Source organism: Brachyhypopomus gauderio, unplaced genomic scaffold (assembly GCF_052324685.1).
Source record: "Brachyhypopomus gauderio isolate BG-103 unplaced genomic scaffold, BGAUD_0.2 sc82, whole genome shotgun sequence".
NCBI classification, from domain to species: Eukaryota; Metazoa; Chordata; class Actinopteri; order Gymnotiformes; family Hypopomidae; genus Brachyhypopomus; species Brachyhypopomus gauderio.
This window is the reverse complement of record NW_027506903.1, coordinates 229,397-246,896: the sequence shown is the minus strand read 5'-3', so window position 1 is coordinate 246,896 and position 17,500 is coordinate 229,397. Positions and strand designations below refer to the sequence as shown.

The 17,500-nt window shown below is 47.1% G+C and overlaps 1 protein-coding gene across 1 annotated transcript in view; it reads right to left on the bottom strand.

The window, feature by feature from the left end:
- The window catches only part of LOC143493173 (protein unc-13 homolog A), a 49,036-nt gene that overhangs the window by 12,616 nt on the left and 18,920 nt on the right, over positions 1 to 17,500 (bottom strand). Inside the window, exons 13-32 of the mRNA XM_076991387.1 lie at positions 16,540 to 16,618; positions 16,317 to 16,322; positions 16,130 to 16,204; positions 15,637 to 15,856; positions 15,101 to 15,328; positions 14,863 to 15,004; positions 12,236 to 12,405; positions 11,946 to 12,061; positions 9,472 to 9,635; positions 8,715 to 8,868; positions 8,235 to 8,303; positions 8,034 to 8,123; positions 7,759 to 7,893; positions 6,379 to 6,506; positions 6,147 to 6,232; positions 5,710 to 5,836; positions 1,929 to 2,025; positions 1,251 to 1,394; positions 726 to 803; positions 62 to 139 (exon numbers count right to left, since the gene is read on the bottom strand). Of these exons, the coding sequence (XP_076847502.1) occupies positions 62 to 139; positions 726 to 803; positions 1,251 to 1,394; positions 1,929 to 2,025; positions 5,710 to 5,836; positions 6,147 to 6,232; positions 6,379 to 6,506; positions 7,759 to 7,893; positions 8,034 to 8,123; positions 8,235 to 8,303; positions 8,715 to 8,868; positions 9,472 to 9,635; positions 11,946 to 12,061; positions 12,236 to 12,405; positions 14,863 to 15,004; positions 15,101 to 15,328; positions 15,637 to 15,856; positions 16,130 to 16,204; positions 16,317 to 16,322; positions 16,540 to 16,618 (2,386 nt within the window). The remainder of the gene's footprint in view (positions 1 to 61; positions 140 to 725; positions 804 to 1,250; positions 1,395 to 1,928; positions 2,026 to 5,709; positions 5,837 to 6,146; positions 6,233 to 6,378; positions 6,507 to 7,758; positions 7,894 to 8,033; positions 8,124 to 8,234; positions 8,304 to 8,714; positions 8,869 to 9,471; positions 9,636 to 11,945; positions 12,062 to 12,235; positions 12,406 to 14,862; positions 15,005 to 15,100; positions 15,329 to 15,636; positions 15,857 to 16,129; positions 16,205 to 16,316; positions 16,323 to 16,539; positions 16,619 to 17,500) is intronic.

Here is a 17,500-nt window from a genome sequence, read left to right as displayed (position 1 = left end):
CCTGGAGACATGTACATTAACCTTCAGATACATGAAACGTCCTCGTATACTGGACACGTACGTCTTTGCCTCCCATGGCCTCAAACATCTTCTCCAGCTGGACCCTCAGCTGCTGGATGTTGTTAATGATGATGCAAGGCTGAAAAACAGGATTACAGTTCAAATTAAAGCCAAATCCATATGTGCACATGCACACGTAGATGCCAATGTGCTCAAATGGAGTTGAGCTGCCCCTAGTGCACTACAGATGCACCTAGTGCACTACAGATGGCCCTAGTGCACTACAGATGCCCCTAGTATACTACAGATGTCCCCAGTGCACTACAGATGCCCCTAGTGAACTACAGATGTCCCTCATGCACTAGTGCTGTACTGAAATGTTTATGAACTACTTTGAACCACACTGCTAAAGCATAAAGAGAATCACTTATATGTGAGTGTAAAAATGTGTGTGTGTGTGTGTGTGTGTGTGTGTGTGTGTGTGTGTGTGTGTGTGTGTGTGTCTGCTGAGGACATTTACCCACAGTCCCAGTAGACTGCATTTCGCTAAATAGTCTAATCTCCATTCAATTAGACACACAGATACCAACTGCAAAGTGAAAATAGCCTAAGAACTTCTCTCTCTCTCTCTCTCTCTCTCTCTCACACACACACACACACACACACACATTTACAAACACCTAAAGTATTTAAGGTTCAGGGATTGGAATACAGAGACCACATACCACTTTCTCCTTATTACAGTGAGTGGGGAAATCCTTGATAATGATGTCAGCATATGACAGGAGTACAGTCCCAATGGTCTAAGCAGAGAGAGGCACAGATACTCATAAGATTCAGAGAAATTAATTCACACAAATGCCTTGTCAATATACCACAATACATCACCTAAATGCACGTACGTGCTATGGGAACTGCAAAAGCAGGTACCATGGTAACTTCAGTGCTATGGGAACGGCAGTGGCTTGGTAATGGTAGGTGCCATGGGAACAGCAGTGCTATGGGAACAGTAGGTGCCATGGGAACAGCAGTGCCATGGGAACAGTAGGTGCCATGGGAACAGCAGTGCTATGGGAACAGTAGGTGCCATGGGAACAGCAGTGCCATGGGAACAGCAGTGCCATGGGAACAGCAGTGCCATGGGAACAGAAGTGCTATGGGAACAGCAGTGCTATGGGAACAGCAGTGCCATGGGAACAGTAAGTGCTATGGAAACAGTAGGTGCTATGGAAACAGCAATGCTATGGAACCTTGGCAAATCTCTTCATGTAGTTGCCAACAATCTGAGGGTCCGGACACTCCAGCTTGCGAATAATTTCAAAGCTCTGATTTAGCTGAGAGAAAACATCAACCACGGAGCAGGAGAACAGAGCGTGCTCGGACGTCTGCTGGAACTGTGGAAAGAAGCGGGTAAAACAGAGAGATACAGGTAGAGAGAGAGAGAGAGAGAAAGAGAGAGAGTGAGAGAGAGACAGGTTGAGAAAGGTAGAGAGATAGACAGGTAGAGAGAGAGAGAGACAGGTGGAGAGAGAGGTAGAGAGATAGACAGGTAGAGAGAGAGAGAGACAGGTGGAGAGAGAGGTAGAGAGATAGACAGGTAGAGAGAGAGAGACAGGTGGAGAGGGACAGGTAGAGAGAAAAGGGAAGGAGAGAGACAGTGAGTTGGTGTAAGACAGTAGATGAGTTGACATGAGGAGGTATGATTCATTACAGGACCCTAGAACAAGAGACTTTAGTCCATCACAGGCCAACTCAGATCAATAAACAATGACCTGCAAACTGTGACATTACTAAAACACACTGCAACATTCTTTAGTAATACAGAGAACATCAGAGAACTATAAAACATTACAGTGGTGATTTTATACAAATTTTAGTATGCAATGTGATTGGTGATTGGTCAGCCAATCAGAGGCTGTGATATTTACCCCGTCCTTTGCGTCCCTCACCAGGGCACCATTCAGGAAGTCCTTCGACACTTCCTCATTCTCATCCAGCCACAGGATGACGAACGGCTCAAACCACCTATCAGACGCAAAGGAGTGTTAAAACTCAAGCAGATGTAAGCGTTAACTGAGAGTAGTACACCTTAAAGGAGTAATAGTTCATTTTACCACAAAAGAATCAGCAAGCAATAATTATTAAACTGGTTATTGATCAAATACCTTTGTAGTTCTTAAATCAACCAGTTTGTGCTTGGTAGGAGAGGCCATTAGGTAGGACTGGCCAATAGGTGTCAGTATAATGACTTTCTTAACTGACAGAACATTCACTCTAATAGTGACTTATTGCACCTTTAAACAGTCTTGCTGTACTTATGTACAAGCTTTGTCTAAATAGGGAGTATGAACAGTACTTAACGCTACCATAAGTGACTATTCTCGATCCTGAGGAGTAGGGTACTCAGGCACTGGAAGGGCACTTACGTAAGGTACTTGGGCACTGGGAAGCACTTATGTAGGGTACTCGGGCACTGGAAGGCACTTACGTAGGGTACTGAGGCACTGTGAGGGCAGTTATGTAGGGTACTCTGGCACTGGAAGGGCACTTACATAGGGTACCCGGGCACTAGAAGGGCACTTACATATGGTACTCTGGCACTGGACAACACTTATGTAGGGTATTCGGGCACTGGAAGGGCCCTTACATAGGGTACTCGGGCACTGAGAGGGCACTTATGTACGGTACTCGGGCACTGGGAGGCACTTACGTAGGGTACTCAGGCACTGGACAACACTTACGTAGGGTACTCAGGCACTGGACGGCACTTACGTAGGGTACTCGGGCACTGTGAGGCACTTATGTAGGGCACTCGGGCACTGGAGAGCACTTACGTAGGGTACTCAGGCACTGTGAGGGCACTTATGTACGGTACTCGGGCACTGGAGAGCACTTATGTAGGGTACTCAGGCACTGGGAGGGCACTTACGTAGGGTACTTGGGAACTGGAGGGTAGAGGTCTGCGTGGGACTGCATATTTTTTTATCCCGCTCCCATATTTAGATATGTATGTTTGTATATATATATATAATTTTATTTATTTTATTTATTTATTTTTTGTTTGATTGGTTCTTTTTTACACTTAATTGCAATACCATTGGCAGCACGGTGGTGTGGTTGTTAGCACTGTCGCCTCACAGCAAGGCGGTCTGGGTTCGATTCTCGGTCTGGGCTGCTCTGTGTGGAGTTTGCATGTTCTCCCTGTGCCTGCGTGGGTTTCCTCTGGGTACTCCGGTTTCCTCCCACAGTCCAAAGACATGCGTGTTAGGTTGAATGATCCCTCTAAAAAATTGCCCGTAGGTGTGAGTGCGTGCGTGCGTGCGTGTGTGTTGGCCATGTGGTGGACTGGTGACCTGCCCGTGGTGTACCCTGCCTTCGCCCGGAGATGCTGGGATTGGCTCCAGCCCCCCCCGTGACCCCGACTAGCGGAATTAAGCGGTTCAGATAATGGATGGATGGATGCAATACCATTGGTAATGTCCATAATGCTGGAAATTATATAAATGTGAAAATCCTATAAATAAATGTATTAAAAAACTCCCACCAAACAATCACTTGTTTTAATCCTGCACCCGCCCGCCACATACACATTTCTGTCGCCCCCACCCGCAATCCTAATATGAATTGAATTAATTTAATTTAGTACTTGAAATTTTCTTATGTATTTATTAAAAAAGCAATATAGTGATGGATTGTGCTGTCCCATTTCTTACCACAGTCCAAACACATGCTGTCAGGTGACGTACACCAACACTTTCTGACATCTGTCACAATAAGCAAATGGTAGACGATTTCCATCTCCATTAATTACAATGGAATATGACTTCCATACATCAGACTTTCCTGTAATTGGCTTAATTGTGGTGTATTCGCCCGTTTTAATTGAATTTTCCACAGCTGAAACTGGTTGACCGTCTACAGTCTCTGCCATTTTGGTATCAAAATGACAAAATGACGCACACTTCATGTTCACGTGATCAGTTGCTTAGCCAATATTTTGAATTCGTTTATTGCTTACTTACTGGATGATTAGTTGTTTTCATCCTGTTCCTTATGCATGGAAATCATTGCATTGTTATTATTATAATTTTCTAGACTATTTATTAATTTGCGGGATTTTCTACATGTTTATGTGGTCCCGCTCCCGCATCGGCTGGACTAATTAAACTCCCACTCCCGCCAATAACAATTAAATTCTGTCTCGCGCCGCAAGATATTCTGACGGGTCCTGCGGGACATGCGGGGCTACCACAGGAGTGCAGACCTCTACTGGAGGGCACTTACATAGGGTACTTGGGCACTGGAAGGGCACTGGAAGGGCACTTACGTAAGGTACTTGGGCACTGGGAAGCACTTATGTAGGGTACTCTGGCACTGGGAGGGCACTTACATAGGGTACCCGGGCACTGGGAGTCACTTACGTAGGGTACTTGGGCACTGGACAACACTTACGTAGGGTACTCGAGCACTGGAAGGGCACTTACGTAGGGTACTCGGGCACTGAGAGGGACTTACGTAAGGTACTCGGGCAATGGACAACACTTACGTAGGGTACTCGGGCACTGGAAGGGCACTTACATAGGGTACTCTGGCACTGGACAACACTTATGTAGGGTACTCGGGCACTGGGAGGCACTTATGTAGGGTACTCGGGCACTGGAAGGGCACTTACGTAGGGTACTCGGGCACTGAGAGGGACTTACGTAGGGTACTCGGGCACTGGACAACACTTACGTAGGGTACTTGGGCACTTGAAGGGCACTTACGTAGGGTACTCTGGCACTGGACAACACTTATGTAGGGTACTCGGGCACTGGACAACACTTATGTAGGGTACTTGGGCACTGGAAGGGCACTTACATAGGGTACTCGGGCACTGGGAGGCACTTATGTAGGGTTCTCGGGCAATGGGAGGGCACTTACGTAGGGTACTCGGGCACTGGGGCACTTACGTAAGGTATTTGGGCACTGGGAGACACTTACATTTGATATTCGGGCACTGGGAGGGCAATTACGTAGGGTACTCTGGCACTGGGAGGGCACTTACGTAGGGTACTCAGGCACTGGGAGGGCACTTACATAGGGTACTTGGGCACTGGGAGGCACTTACGTAGGGTACTGTGGCACTGTGAGGGCACTTATGTATGGTACTCGGGCACTGGGAGGCACTTACGTAGGGTACTCGGGCACTGTGAGGCACTTATGTAGGGTACTCGGGCACTGGAGAGCACTTACGTAGGGTACTCAGGCACTGTGAGGGCACTTATGTAGGGTACTCTGGCACTGTGAGTGCACTTATGTATGGTACTCGGGCACTGGGAGGCACTTACGTAGGGTACTTAGGCACTGGACAACCCTTACGTAAGGTACTCATGCACTGGACGACACTTACATAGGGTACTCGGGCACTGTGAGGGCACTTATGTAGGGTACTCGGGCACTGGAAGGCATTTACGTAGGGTACTCGGGCACTGGGAGGGCACTTACGTAGGGTACCTGGGCACTGTGAGGCACTTATGTAGGGTACTCTGGCACTGGAGAGCACTTACGTAGGGTACCCAGGCACTGTGAGGGCACTTATGTAGGGTACTCTGGCACTGTGAGGGCACTTACATTTGATACCCGGGCACTGGGAGGGCAATTACGTAGGGTACTCGGGCACTGGGAGGGCACTTACGTAGGGTACTCGGGCACTGGGAGGGCACTTACGTAGGGTACTCGGGCACTCGCCCTGTGAAGCAGGTCAGCTCCTTGCAGTACTCATTGTAGAGCCACTTGACTTTGAAATGCAGGTTCATGTAGTCTGCGCTCTTACACAGTCTGTGCTTCTCATGCTCTGTGGCAGGCCACACACACACACACACACACACACACACACACACACAGTCTACTAAAAGCAATGCACCAGTTACTCACAAGATAAATATGGCTTCTAGCTTTTTAGTGCAACTAATACACAACCTGTAAGTGAAATATGAAATTATGGTTCCATTGATATGTGAGTGTTTTCATATTATGCCATCATTTCATCAAATTGTTAAAAAATAACATAAATAAACAATAGAAAACATGATGTGGAAAAACGAGTTCCCTGATTAATGTGGCCCTGTCTCTTCTCCTCTTGTGCTGTAGGGGGCGCTGCATACCCTCCATGGCGTACTTCATGTCCTGAGCAAACATGTTCCACATGACCTCAGCACTGATCCTCCCCACGTTCAGCTCCTGAGGAAACCTGTGCAGAGAGGACTTATGGGTAGTGGAGTGTCTATGCACCCTTTCATAAAGGACTGAATGCAAAGTCCTGGTTGCAGGCAGAAGTCCACTTGGGAGGAATGCAAGAGGCTTAAGGTCAGTGACTACAGCTCCCATGATACTCACTGGTTGAGGCAGAGCGTGTAGGAGTTCTTGTCCTCTTCTATAATGGAGACAATGAGGGTGATGAGTTTGGACCAGAAGTCCAGGTTCTTAACACTGGGACCCTGCTCTTCTGGAGGGACACTCTTGGACTGGGGACATTTGGAAACACACACACACACACACACACACACACACACACATAGCTGTTACAGGTCAGGAGAGATATTCCATGTCAGAAAAAGAAAGAGAGCAGACAGAGAAAGAGAGAGAGAAAGAGGAGGAAGACGAGAAGAGATGAGTGGAAGAGAGGACAGGTGAGACGGAGAAGAGGAAACTGTTGCACCTCCTCTGATCAACATTTTCCCTCCCACGTAAAAGCCTAACACAGCCCCTCTCAGACGCTCCCTTTCTCCACCACCTCACAGCTCCTGCGTTCAGAAGCTCCGCCTGGGGCCAAATCACCATGACAACCCGAAACGACGAACCTGGCGGGAATCTCCTCTCTGCCCCGCAGATGAGAGGGGAGAGAGTGTGTGTGTGACAGCGAATCTCAAGAGCTACATCACACCTGCACACACTCAGCCGTCCGGACGACACAGCCACCGGGCCGGCACGCTTCCTGCCACTCAGAGCCTTCCTCTCCTCCGCTGTATCGGAGTCTTCCTCTCCACAGCCACACACTCTGTGTTCACTCTGTGTTCACTCTGCCCCTGCACACCTTCTGATCACTTTAATATAGTTCACGGACATCCAGAGTAGATACTGAATCATACGCCCTAGGATTAATGTAATACAGTATATATCTGTCGAATGGTCGAAATAAATGCTAATTAATTTGCTATTGGCTATTTCTGACATAAATTCATTTTAACTTTATACATTAGGTGGCCTAGAATGGATGTTTCTGCAGAATTAATAAGTCATAATAATAAGTCAAAATAAGACACCATTCTCCAGACAAGCTTCTCACTAGAAATTTGCCTTCACTGTTTAAAATATTTATACTAATATACTATAGTATAATTTATACTAATAGCCGTACGTTTTGAAAATGTAGTCCAAGCAATGCCCTTTCAGATCAGGTCTCATCACTGCACAATAATGCACAGGTTCAAAAAGACTTCACTCAGCAACTCTCAGCATTAGCCTTAATGAATATAACGGGTCGATACACCCCCATTAACACAAGCACACCCAGACACAGTGAACACACCCAGACACAGTGAACACACCCAGACACAGTGAACACACCCAGACAAAATACCCACACCCAGACACAGTGAACACACCCAGACAAAATACACACACCCAGACACAGTGAACACACCCAGATACAATACACACACCCCAGACAAAGGGCACACACCCCAGACACAGTGCACACACCACACACTAACTAACCGCGTCAGTCTGATACTCTCGGCTGTAGAGTTCGTGGCAGTTGTTGAAGATGTACTCATAGGTGGAGTTCAGACAAGCCTTCACACAGTCCTTAACAACCTGACTCGCTCGAGGAGGACTCTGCAGCTCCTGGACCTACACACACACACACACACACACACACACACACACACACAAAAACCAGTCGCATCACGCATAAACACAAATACACAAAGCCAACACATGAGTGTGTGCATGTGTGTTTACATGTGTGTGTGTGAGTTTGCAATACAAACCTTCATCCTGAAGAAGGTGATGCTGGTGAGAAGATCTACAGTTGACTTCAGGTCCTGCAGTCTCTCAGGACTACTGGCAGGGAAATTATTCTGCAACACACACACACACACACACACACACACACAAAGTGCTACATTTACATTTGCGGTGTGAGGAGTGATAGAGTGGATTGAGAATGAGAGTGTGCAGTGTGTCAGTACCCTGTACATGGAGAGGTCGATCCTCAAGGAGTTATGTAACTGGTCCAGTAACTTTACAAATCGATCTTTCTGTAGAACACAGCAGATAAACACGTCAAAGACACACACCAACATACAACACATCAGACACACACCAGCATACAACACGTCAGACACACACCAGCACACAAACACGTCAAAGACACACACCAGCACACAAACACATCAAAGACACACACCAGCACACAAACACGTCAAAAACACACACCAGCACACAAACAGGTCAAAGACACACACCAGCACACAAACAGGTCAAAGACACACACCAACATACAACACGTCAGACACACACCAGCACACAAACACGTCAAAGACACACACCAGCACACAAACACGACAGAGACACACACCAGCACACAAACACGTCTGATGGACGGCGAGGCATTTGGCCAAGTCAGGTCAAAGTTTACTTGATGAGATAACGGTCTAAGGTGAACAAACCCCAAAGTTGGAGGCGGCGAATCGGTCTGAGGCCGACACATTGTTGGAGGACTGGGTGGTGTGGGCGTAGTAGGCGTTGATGTTGGCCAGCAGGGTGCTCATGACCGCCGGCACGCCGGGACACATGTACTTGGACGACAGACACGCAAAGTGCCTGCAGTCGGTATGCAAGTGATAACACACAGCATGAAGACTCTTTGGAAAGGCAACAAAATCACGCAGCCCTGATTTAAACACAATATTACCAACCTATCAATCAGTTTAACACCTGAGTTCTATTTACTGTAATGTGAGCTCATGTCATAATGTCCCATCAGAAAAAAGGGGGCGGAGTAATAGGACAGCCGCCTGGACTGTATTGTGTCAATGTTCTTACACTACTTGGCCAATTACATGATACCTGAGCTCCTCTGTGAGTTTTATGAAGCTCGGTGACCTCCTGAGGGAATCCTCTCCAAAGCTTGAGTGCCAATTTCTATATCACAGCTCTTTGGTCATTTAAAAATGCTTTATGTTGCAAAAAGCATCTCACAACAATTTAGTGACCAAACAAGACCTGGCAAATGTGTTCATACACATCATATACCAGTAATTGAGTTCACTGAGATGGTTTTGGTACAAAAACCCATCATTATATCTCATCATCCATATTCCATATATTTGTTATGAGAAAATGTGTTATATGTATACAAGTGACAAGGGGCAAGTGGACTGATTATAAAAACATCCTTGAAGGAGCGTTCGTTCATTCACGTACGTCATGGCCTGATAGATGGACTCCACTCCGTATCTCATGGCGAACTCGTCCACGATCTCCTGCGGTGTCTCCTCGAAGTACACCTTCCAGGCGTCGTCTCCCTTGGCGTCCGGGATCTTCACCACTCCGCCGTTCTGCTCCTCAGTGGTGTAGTGGAACAGGTGCTACCAACACGACCACAGCCAGTGAGACGCTGGAGAACTTTTAGCCAGACTTTGTCACTGAAGGAATCGACCCCCAAGTCCCTCACGGTCTAACCAAAACTTTCTTCATCGCCCCTCTATAGACATGGGCAGCCACACAAAATACTTGGCTGACAGGGAGCGTCCTGATTGGTTAATACAGCCAGGCTGTGCTGAGGTGTTTAGTTTTTGATTACAGAGATATTCACAGTCACCGTTTTTCTATTTCGTGACAGCTATGATGGATGCAAGGATAAAAAATCACAGTGGCATTAGGTCTGTGTTAGAAAACAGACTGAACGTGGTGTGGTGTTGGGATGTGTGTCTGACCTCATGTAGATAGATGTACTGAACACGGTGTGGTGTTGGGACGTGTGTCTGACCTCATGTAGATAGATGTACTGAACACGGTGTGGTGTTGGGACGTGTGTCTGACCTCATGCAGACAGGTGTGTACTGAACACGGTGTGGTGTTGGGGTGTGTGTCTGACCTCATGCAGACAGGTGTGTACTAAACACGGTGTGGTGTTGGGACGTGTGTCTGACCTCATGCAGACAGGTGTGTACTGAACACGGTGTGGTGTTGGGACGTGTGTCTGACCTCATGCAGACAGGTGTGTACTGAACACGGTGTGGTGTTGGGACGTGTGTCTGACCTCATGCAGACAGGTGTGTACTGAACACAGTGTGGTGTTGGGACGTGTGTCTGACCTCATGCAGACAGGTGTGTACTGAACACGGTGTGGTGTTGGGGTGTGTGTCTGACCTCATGCAGACAGGTGTGTACTGAACACGGTGTGGTGTTGGGGTGTGTGTCTGACCTCATGCAGACAGGTGTACTGAACACGGTGTGGTGTTGGGACGTGTGTCTGACCTCATGCAGACAGGTGTGTACTGAACACGGTGTGGTGTTGGGATGTGTGTCTGACCTCATGCAGACAGGTGTGTACTGAACACGGTGTGGTGTTGGGACGTGTGTCTGACCTCATGCAGACCGGTGTGTACTGAACACGGTGTGGTGTTGGGACGTGTGTCTGACCTCATGCAGACAGGTGTGTACTGAACACGGTGTGGTGTTGGGATGTGTGTCTGACCTCATGCAGACAGGTGTGTACTGAACACGGTGTGGTGTTGGGATGTGTGTCTGACCTCATGCAGACAGGTGTGTACTGAACACGGTGTGGTGTTGGGACGTGTGTCTGACCTCATGCAGACAGGTGTACTGAACACGGTGTGGTGTTGGGACGTGTGTCTGACCTCATGCAGACAGGTGTGTACTGAACACGGTGTGGTGTTGGGGTGTGTGTCTGACCTCATGCAGACAGGTGTATTGAACACGGTGTGGTGTTGGGACGTGTGTCTGACCTCATGCAGACAGGTGTATTGAACACGGTGTGGTGTTGGGGTGTGTGTCTGACCTCATGCAGACAGGTGTACTGAACACGGTGTGGTGTTGGGACGTGTGTCTGACCTCATGCAGACAGGTGTGTACTGAACACGGTGTGGTGTTGGGACGTGTGTCTGACCTCATGCAGACAGGTGTGTACTGAACACGGTGTGGTGTTGGGGTGTGTGTCTGACCTCATGCAGACAGGTGTGTACTGAACACGGTGTGGTGTTGGGGTGTGTGTCTGACCTCATGCAGACAGGTGTATTGAACACGGTGTGGTGTTGGGGTGTGTGTCTGACCTCATGCAGACAGGTGTACTGAACACGGTGTGGTGTTGGGACGTGTGTCTGACCTCATGCAGACAGGTGTGTACTGAACACGGTGTGGTGTTGGGACGTGTGTCTGACCTCATGCAGACCGGTGTGTACTGAACACGGTGCGGTGTTGGGACGTGTGTCTGACCTCATGCAGACAGGTGTGTACTGAACACGGTGTGGTGTTGGGACGTGTGTCTGACCTCATGCAGACAGGTGTGTACTGAACACGGTGTGGTGTTGGGACGTGTGTCTGACCTCATGCAGACAGGTGTGTACTGAACACGGTGTGGTGTTGGGACGTGTGTCTGACCTCATGCAGACCGGTGTGTACTGAACACGGTGTGGTGTTGGGACGTGTGTCTGACCTCATGCAGACAGGTGTGTACTGAACACGGTGTGGTGTTGGGACGTGTGTCTGACCTCATGCAGACAGGTGTGTACTGAACACGGTGTGGTGTTGGGACGTGTGTCTGACCTCATGCAGACAGGTGTGTACTGAACACGGTGTGGTGTTGGAACGTGTGTCTGACCTCATGCAGACAGGTGTGTACTGAACACGGTGTGGTGTTGGGGCGTGTGTCTGACCTCATGCAGACAGGTGTATTGAACATGGTACGGAGCCACAGTTTCTTCCCCTTTGATCTCCACGCTGATATGCATTCGGATCGCACCAGACACGGCCGATTTGTCTGTGCGCTTGTCTTTGATGAGAGAGAGAGAAAGAAAGAAAAAGAAAAAGAGAGAGAGAGAAAGAAAGAGAGGGGGTTCATCATTTAATACAACTTCCCTCTGTTCTTAAATCAATCTCTCTCTCTCTCTCTCTCTCTCTCTCTCTCACACACACACACACACACACACACACTCAAAACACTCACCCAGGTTATACCACACGTCCATCTCTCCGCTGAGCGTCCGGACCTCGATGATGGTCTGGCCCAGGAAGTCATCAGACTCTCTCTTGAATCTCTGCTTCACACGAGACTTGATGTCATCGTCCTCGTCCCACACACGCACTTTTATCCGGTCAGACGAGTTATGGCACTCACTGGCAAAATGGGGGGAGGGAGCTCTGTATTATATCATGTCTTTAAAAATAAATTCAGGACTATTCAAGTAACACGTTTATGGGCTGGGGAGAGACTTGGACAGATGATGGAATTTTTTGCAGCAGTTCTGGTATGAATTATACTTTATTTAGCCCTGATCCTGGAACAATGTCAATGTTCAAGTCCAATTCAGTATTTCACGGATCTTCTGTTGAAATATAACAACCCGGAGCTGATCTGCAGAATTTGGAAAATGGATCCACATATCGAATTGTTGAATGCTGGTACTTTTTCATCAGTATCTTATACATGGAAACATAATACCAGAATGCATCAGGACAGGACAGAACCGGCTCTGGGATTAAACCAGGACAAATTCTGCTACCAACCTTCATCCTCAGAAATGCGCAGTCTCTAAGAAATCACCCAGATGAACTCAGATGAACTCAGATGAGTCCAGATGAGCATTAGTAAAGCACATGGCTATAGAAACGCATTCGTTACGACTTTTATGGACACTCAGCTCATGGCAATAAATACGGACCCTGAGACGGGCTTCGGTGAGCCTGTTCTTTTGGACAGGAATGCAAGAACTACAAAGAAACACCAGACATTTCACATAAATCAATGCCGCTGCAATAAAGTGTCCGTCAGGGAAAGGATATTGAATCCTTATCTGTACCGGTCCCGTGAGTTTCCCCAGACTGAACACAGCCCAGTGGTAGAGGGCTTGGTGCAACGGTGTTCCGACACGGACTTTAAATGAAATATTACAAAACCAAAATCTTGTAAAGGTGATTTCCTCAGTGTGTTCCAGTACCTCTCACCTGTGGTGATTAACAACACAGCAAATGACCTCGTTGGCAGGTATGAATACCTGGAGACAGGTAGACGCCCTCTAATGTCAACGCTGTGATAATCTATGGAAAGGCCAGCAGAGACTTGTCACGTAGGGCAACGCCCCCTCTCGTAGCTGTCACTCTGGGTTCCCTCATGTCCGTGTTCCCTGCCTGTTTGTCCCGCCCTGCTCGTTGGTTTTGATAGATTCCTTGTTTGTTACCACGCCCCTGTGTCATTGTCATCACCTGTCCCTAGTTTAGTCCTGTGTATATTAGTCCCTGTGTCTCCCAGGTCTAGTTGTCGGTCTTTTTGTTTTTCCTCTGTGTTTTGCCTGTTCGCCCAAGTGCTGCTGTTCCGTGAGTCTTCCTTGTTGTGTTCGCTATGTCTGTCCGTATTTCGTGTCCTGACTGCCTACCCGTTATGACCCATGCCCGTCACTTCAACTCTGCCTATGGAATTTCCCTTAATAAATCTCGCTCTCCTCAGCGTTTGTGTCCGCCTACCTGTTCTGCCCCGCGCAGATCATTACAAGACTGAACTTCATAAGGAACTTAAACAGGATGCCTGTGGACAGGAAGACCACGAGCCTTTTGGTACGTCACTGAATCTGTTTGACCTTTTTCTGTGCATCATCTCAACGTGTAACTGGCATCATTCAAACTCCCTTAAATAACATATTCATCTGACACGTCGGTCAGAAAAGGGCGAGAGACCGTGTGGTCCAGACGAGTTCCAGCCTCTTCCTTCTTGAGGTAGATTAAGGCTCCCATGGTGAAGGGTTGAGCAGTCTTGTGTGGTTTTGAGGATGTTATTGATTTTCCCTTTGGGGACAATAAAAGGACCTTAACTGACCTACAGTGTATGACTGAACTGTAATATTGATCTACAGTGTATAACTGCTACATTACATACTGTAATACTGAACTGAACTACAGTGTATGACTGAACTGTAATACTGATCTACAGTGTATAACTGCTACATTACATACTGTAATACTGAACTGAACTACAGTGTATGACTGAACTATAATACTGAATTACAGTGTATGACTGAACTGTAATATTGATCTACAGTGTATAACTGCTACATTACATACTTTAATACTGAACTGAACTACAGTGTATGACTGAACTGTAATATTGATCTACAGTGTATAACTGCTACATTACATACTGTAATACTGAACTGAACTACAGTGTATAACTGAACTGTAATACTGAACTACAGTGTATAACTGCTACATTACATACTGTAATACTGAACTGAACTACAGTGTATGACTGAACTGTAATACTGAACTACAGTGTATGACTGCTACAATATATAGTGTAATACTGAACTGAACTACAGTGTATGACTGAACTGTAATACTGATCTACAGTGTATGACTGCTACGTTATGTACTGTAATACTGAACTGAACTACAGTGTATGGCTGAACTGTAAAACTGAACTACAGTGTATGACTACATTACTTATATTGTGTTATTGTATCAGAATCTTGCCCCTCTAGTATGTTAAACCAGGATCAATAAGCGTTTCACATACTGGACATGAGCAACATTGCCCTGGTGTAGGTAAGGAGATGTTGAGAGAGGACTGGAGGAAACACTCACAAATGGAAGCTCTCGTCCCAGATGGGGTTCAGGTTGCCATAAATGGTCTTAGTCCTCTTCTTGGTCTTGCCCACCTGCACAGTGACGTAAGGGTCACTGGAGCCTGTTTTATCCTTGGCCTGAAGGCCCTGGGCACAGACCACTGGGACACACAAACACACGCATTTAAAACCAAGGGTGTTCATGACCAGGCATTAATAATAGGTTAATTAGGATGATCCCCATCTGAAATCCCAACCTGTGATGCTGATCTTGGCAGACCATTTAGACGTTCCGTCAAGAACGCTCTGTTTGATCTGTTTCATCTGGGTGGCGTGGTTTGTCTTGGCTATGGCAAACACTTCCTGGATGAGCTCGAAGATCTCCGGCTTGTTGCGCTCACGGATCTTCATGCGGTCCTTCAGGACCATGATGATGTTCTGGGTTCGGTCCTCTGCGCCGTGCTTTGAGCTCTTCTCAGCGGCTCCTGGAGCGTGGAGAACCAGCAAAGAGTTGAGAGTTTCATCAAGAACCTTCGAGACCCTACAACATCGGTACCTGGTGCTGACCAAAGGTAAGCGATATGGTTATCCTTGATGGAGACATCAAAGGTCAGGAGACATCAAAGGTTAGGAAACATCAAAGGTCAGGAGACCTTTATCAAAGTTATCAAGTCACAAAACGCAGCTTCAGTGCTAACGTTGTGCGACCATGCAGAACCATGCAAACATAAAGACAAAAGCGGTCATTAAATTAACCACAGCAATCAATAAAAAGAAAACTCCAGGGTCTCACTCTGCAGACAGTCAGCGTTGAGGAGATCCTGGCACTTCTCGTGACATTTGACCCCACACTCGGAGCAGCGCATGCCCTGTCGTGCGATGCCCCACAGCAGACCCTCACACTCGTAGCAGTAGGTGGGGGTGGTGGCCGTCCACACCTCGAAGTTGTGGGGCGTGGTGGAGGAGATGGGATAGATCAGAGCCTGCAGGGTCTTCTTGTAGACGTGGCTCTTCTGCATGGGGCAGGGGAATGAATATGGTGAAAGTGCAGTGCATTGTGGGATTGCGTGTTTTTTAATGGTGAAACAAATGTGTGTATTCTCTTTCTACACACGCACACACACACACACACACACACACACACACACACACACACACGTGCACACGTGCACACACACACGCGCACACACACACGCACACACGCACACACACACGTACACACACACACACACACACACACACACACACACACACACACACACACACACACACACACACACACTCACCAGTTCTTCATTGTTGAGTGTACTGCATGCCATAGCAGATGTGATTCCAGCCTTACGAGAGTTCTGCACTAAAGACTAAACCGTTCAGAAAAGCAGAGAATACGTTTTATGAAAAGCAATGAATTTAGACTTAATCTCACACACTTAATGCACATACACACACACACACATACACACATGTACTTGCCATGGCCTGTTTGGAGACAGAGATCGCAAAGGACAAGAAAAAAAGAAAAGAAAGAAAAAACATCATCGTTAGCAACAAATACTGTCCAATACTCAGAGTACAGAGCCCCCGAAGACATTTCAACTGCACACAGTGCCTCATTATGGGAACGAAATTCAGCTTTAGCTTGTGAAGTGCGGAGGGAGGAAGTGGAAGGGGAGGGACTTTCGAAGGTGTCACTCACCAGGTCCCTGACCAATGGGATGGCTTTCCTCTTGCGCAGGTCGGGCATACTGTCTATGCTGTACAGAGCTCCTCCCATCCTGCAAGGGAGGAGACAATGAAAAGTCCATTTGAGTTGTCGGTCTGCTCAGGGACGCTGGGATGTTCAGCTCATCCATGATTAGCCCAGTGTTTACAAATAAACACCCGGTCTCTAGTGCAGTAGGTAACCAGGCCCGGACTCCACACACTAACTGAGAGGATGTGTGTGAATGGCTTCAGGCAGGAGGTGTTTGCTGAATTGAACACATCTTAAATTCTCCAGACTCAGGACCACAGATTCAGGTTCACAGACTCAGGTTCATAGACTCAGGTCTACAGACTCAGGTCACTGTACCTTAAGGCTCAATACTAGAATATAGAACTCCAGAGAGCTTAGTAGAGTAAGAAAATCTGTATTTCCAAGGAAATGTCTTCCTCACATCTTAACTTCCTTTTGCTTTAATTACGGTAATTAACTTTATACGTGTATTGTGTTGTTTTTGTGTGTGTACGTGTGTGTTTGTGTATATTGACTTCAAAATAAAAGTCCCTGTGTCATTTTATTTGAGAGCGTGTGTATGCAGGTAAGGAGAGTCAGGGACCCTTTGCTACATAGTGTTCCCATTTTAGGAGACATAGAGGACTCAGACGGTTGGCTTCTTGGCCAGGTGTGTATCGTTACATTAACAGTTACGGCACTATTAGAAATTAGACTATTAGAGAGTGAACAAGGGGTTTACAGCTGACATATTTATTTACAAATGTATTCATTTGTGCAGTTACATCTGACATCCCTGAAATGAAGTTGACAGTGTGTAAAAAGGTCTACGATTTCTGTAAGGTTGACTTAAAATGAAAATGCTTCAGGGGTGGAACAGCCTGTACTTTAACCTTACAGACACTGGGACATTTTAAATTCAGCTACAGAGCCAAACTGCAAG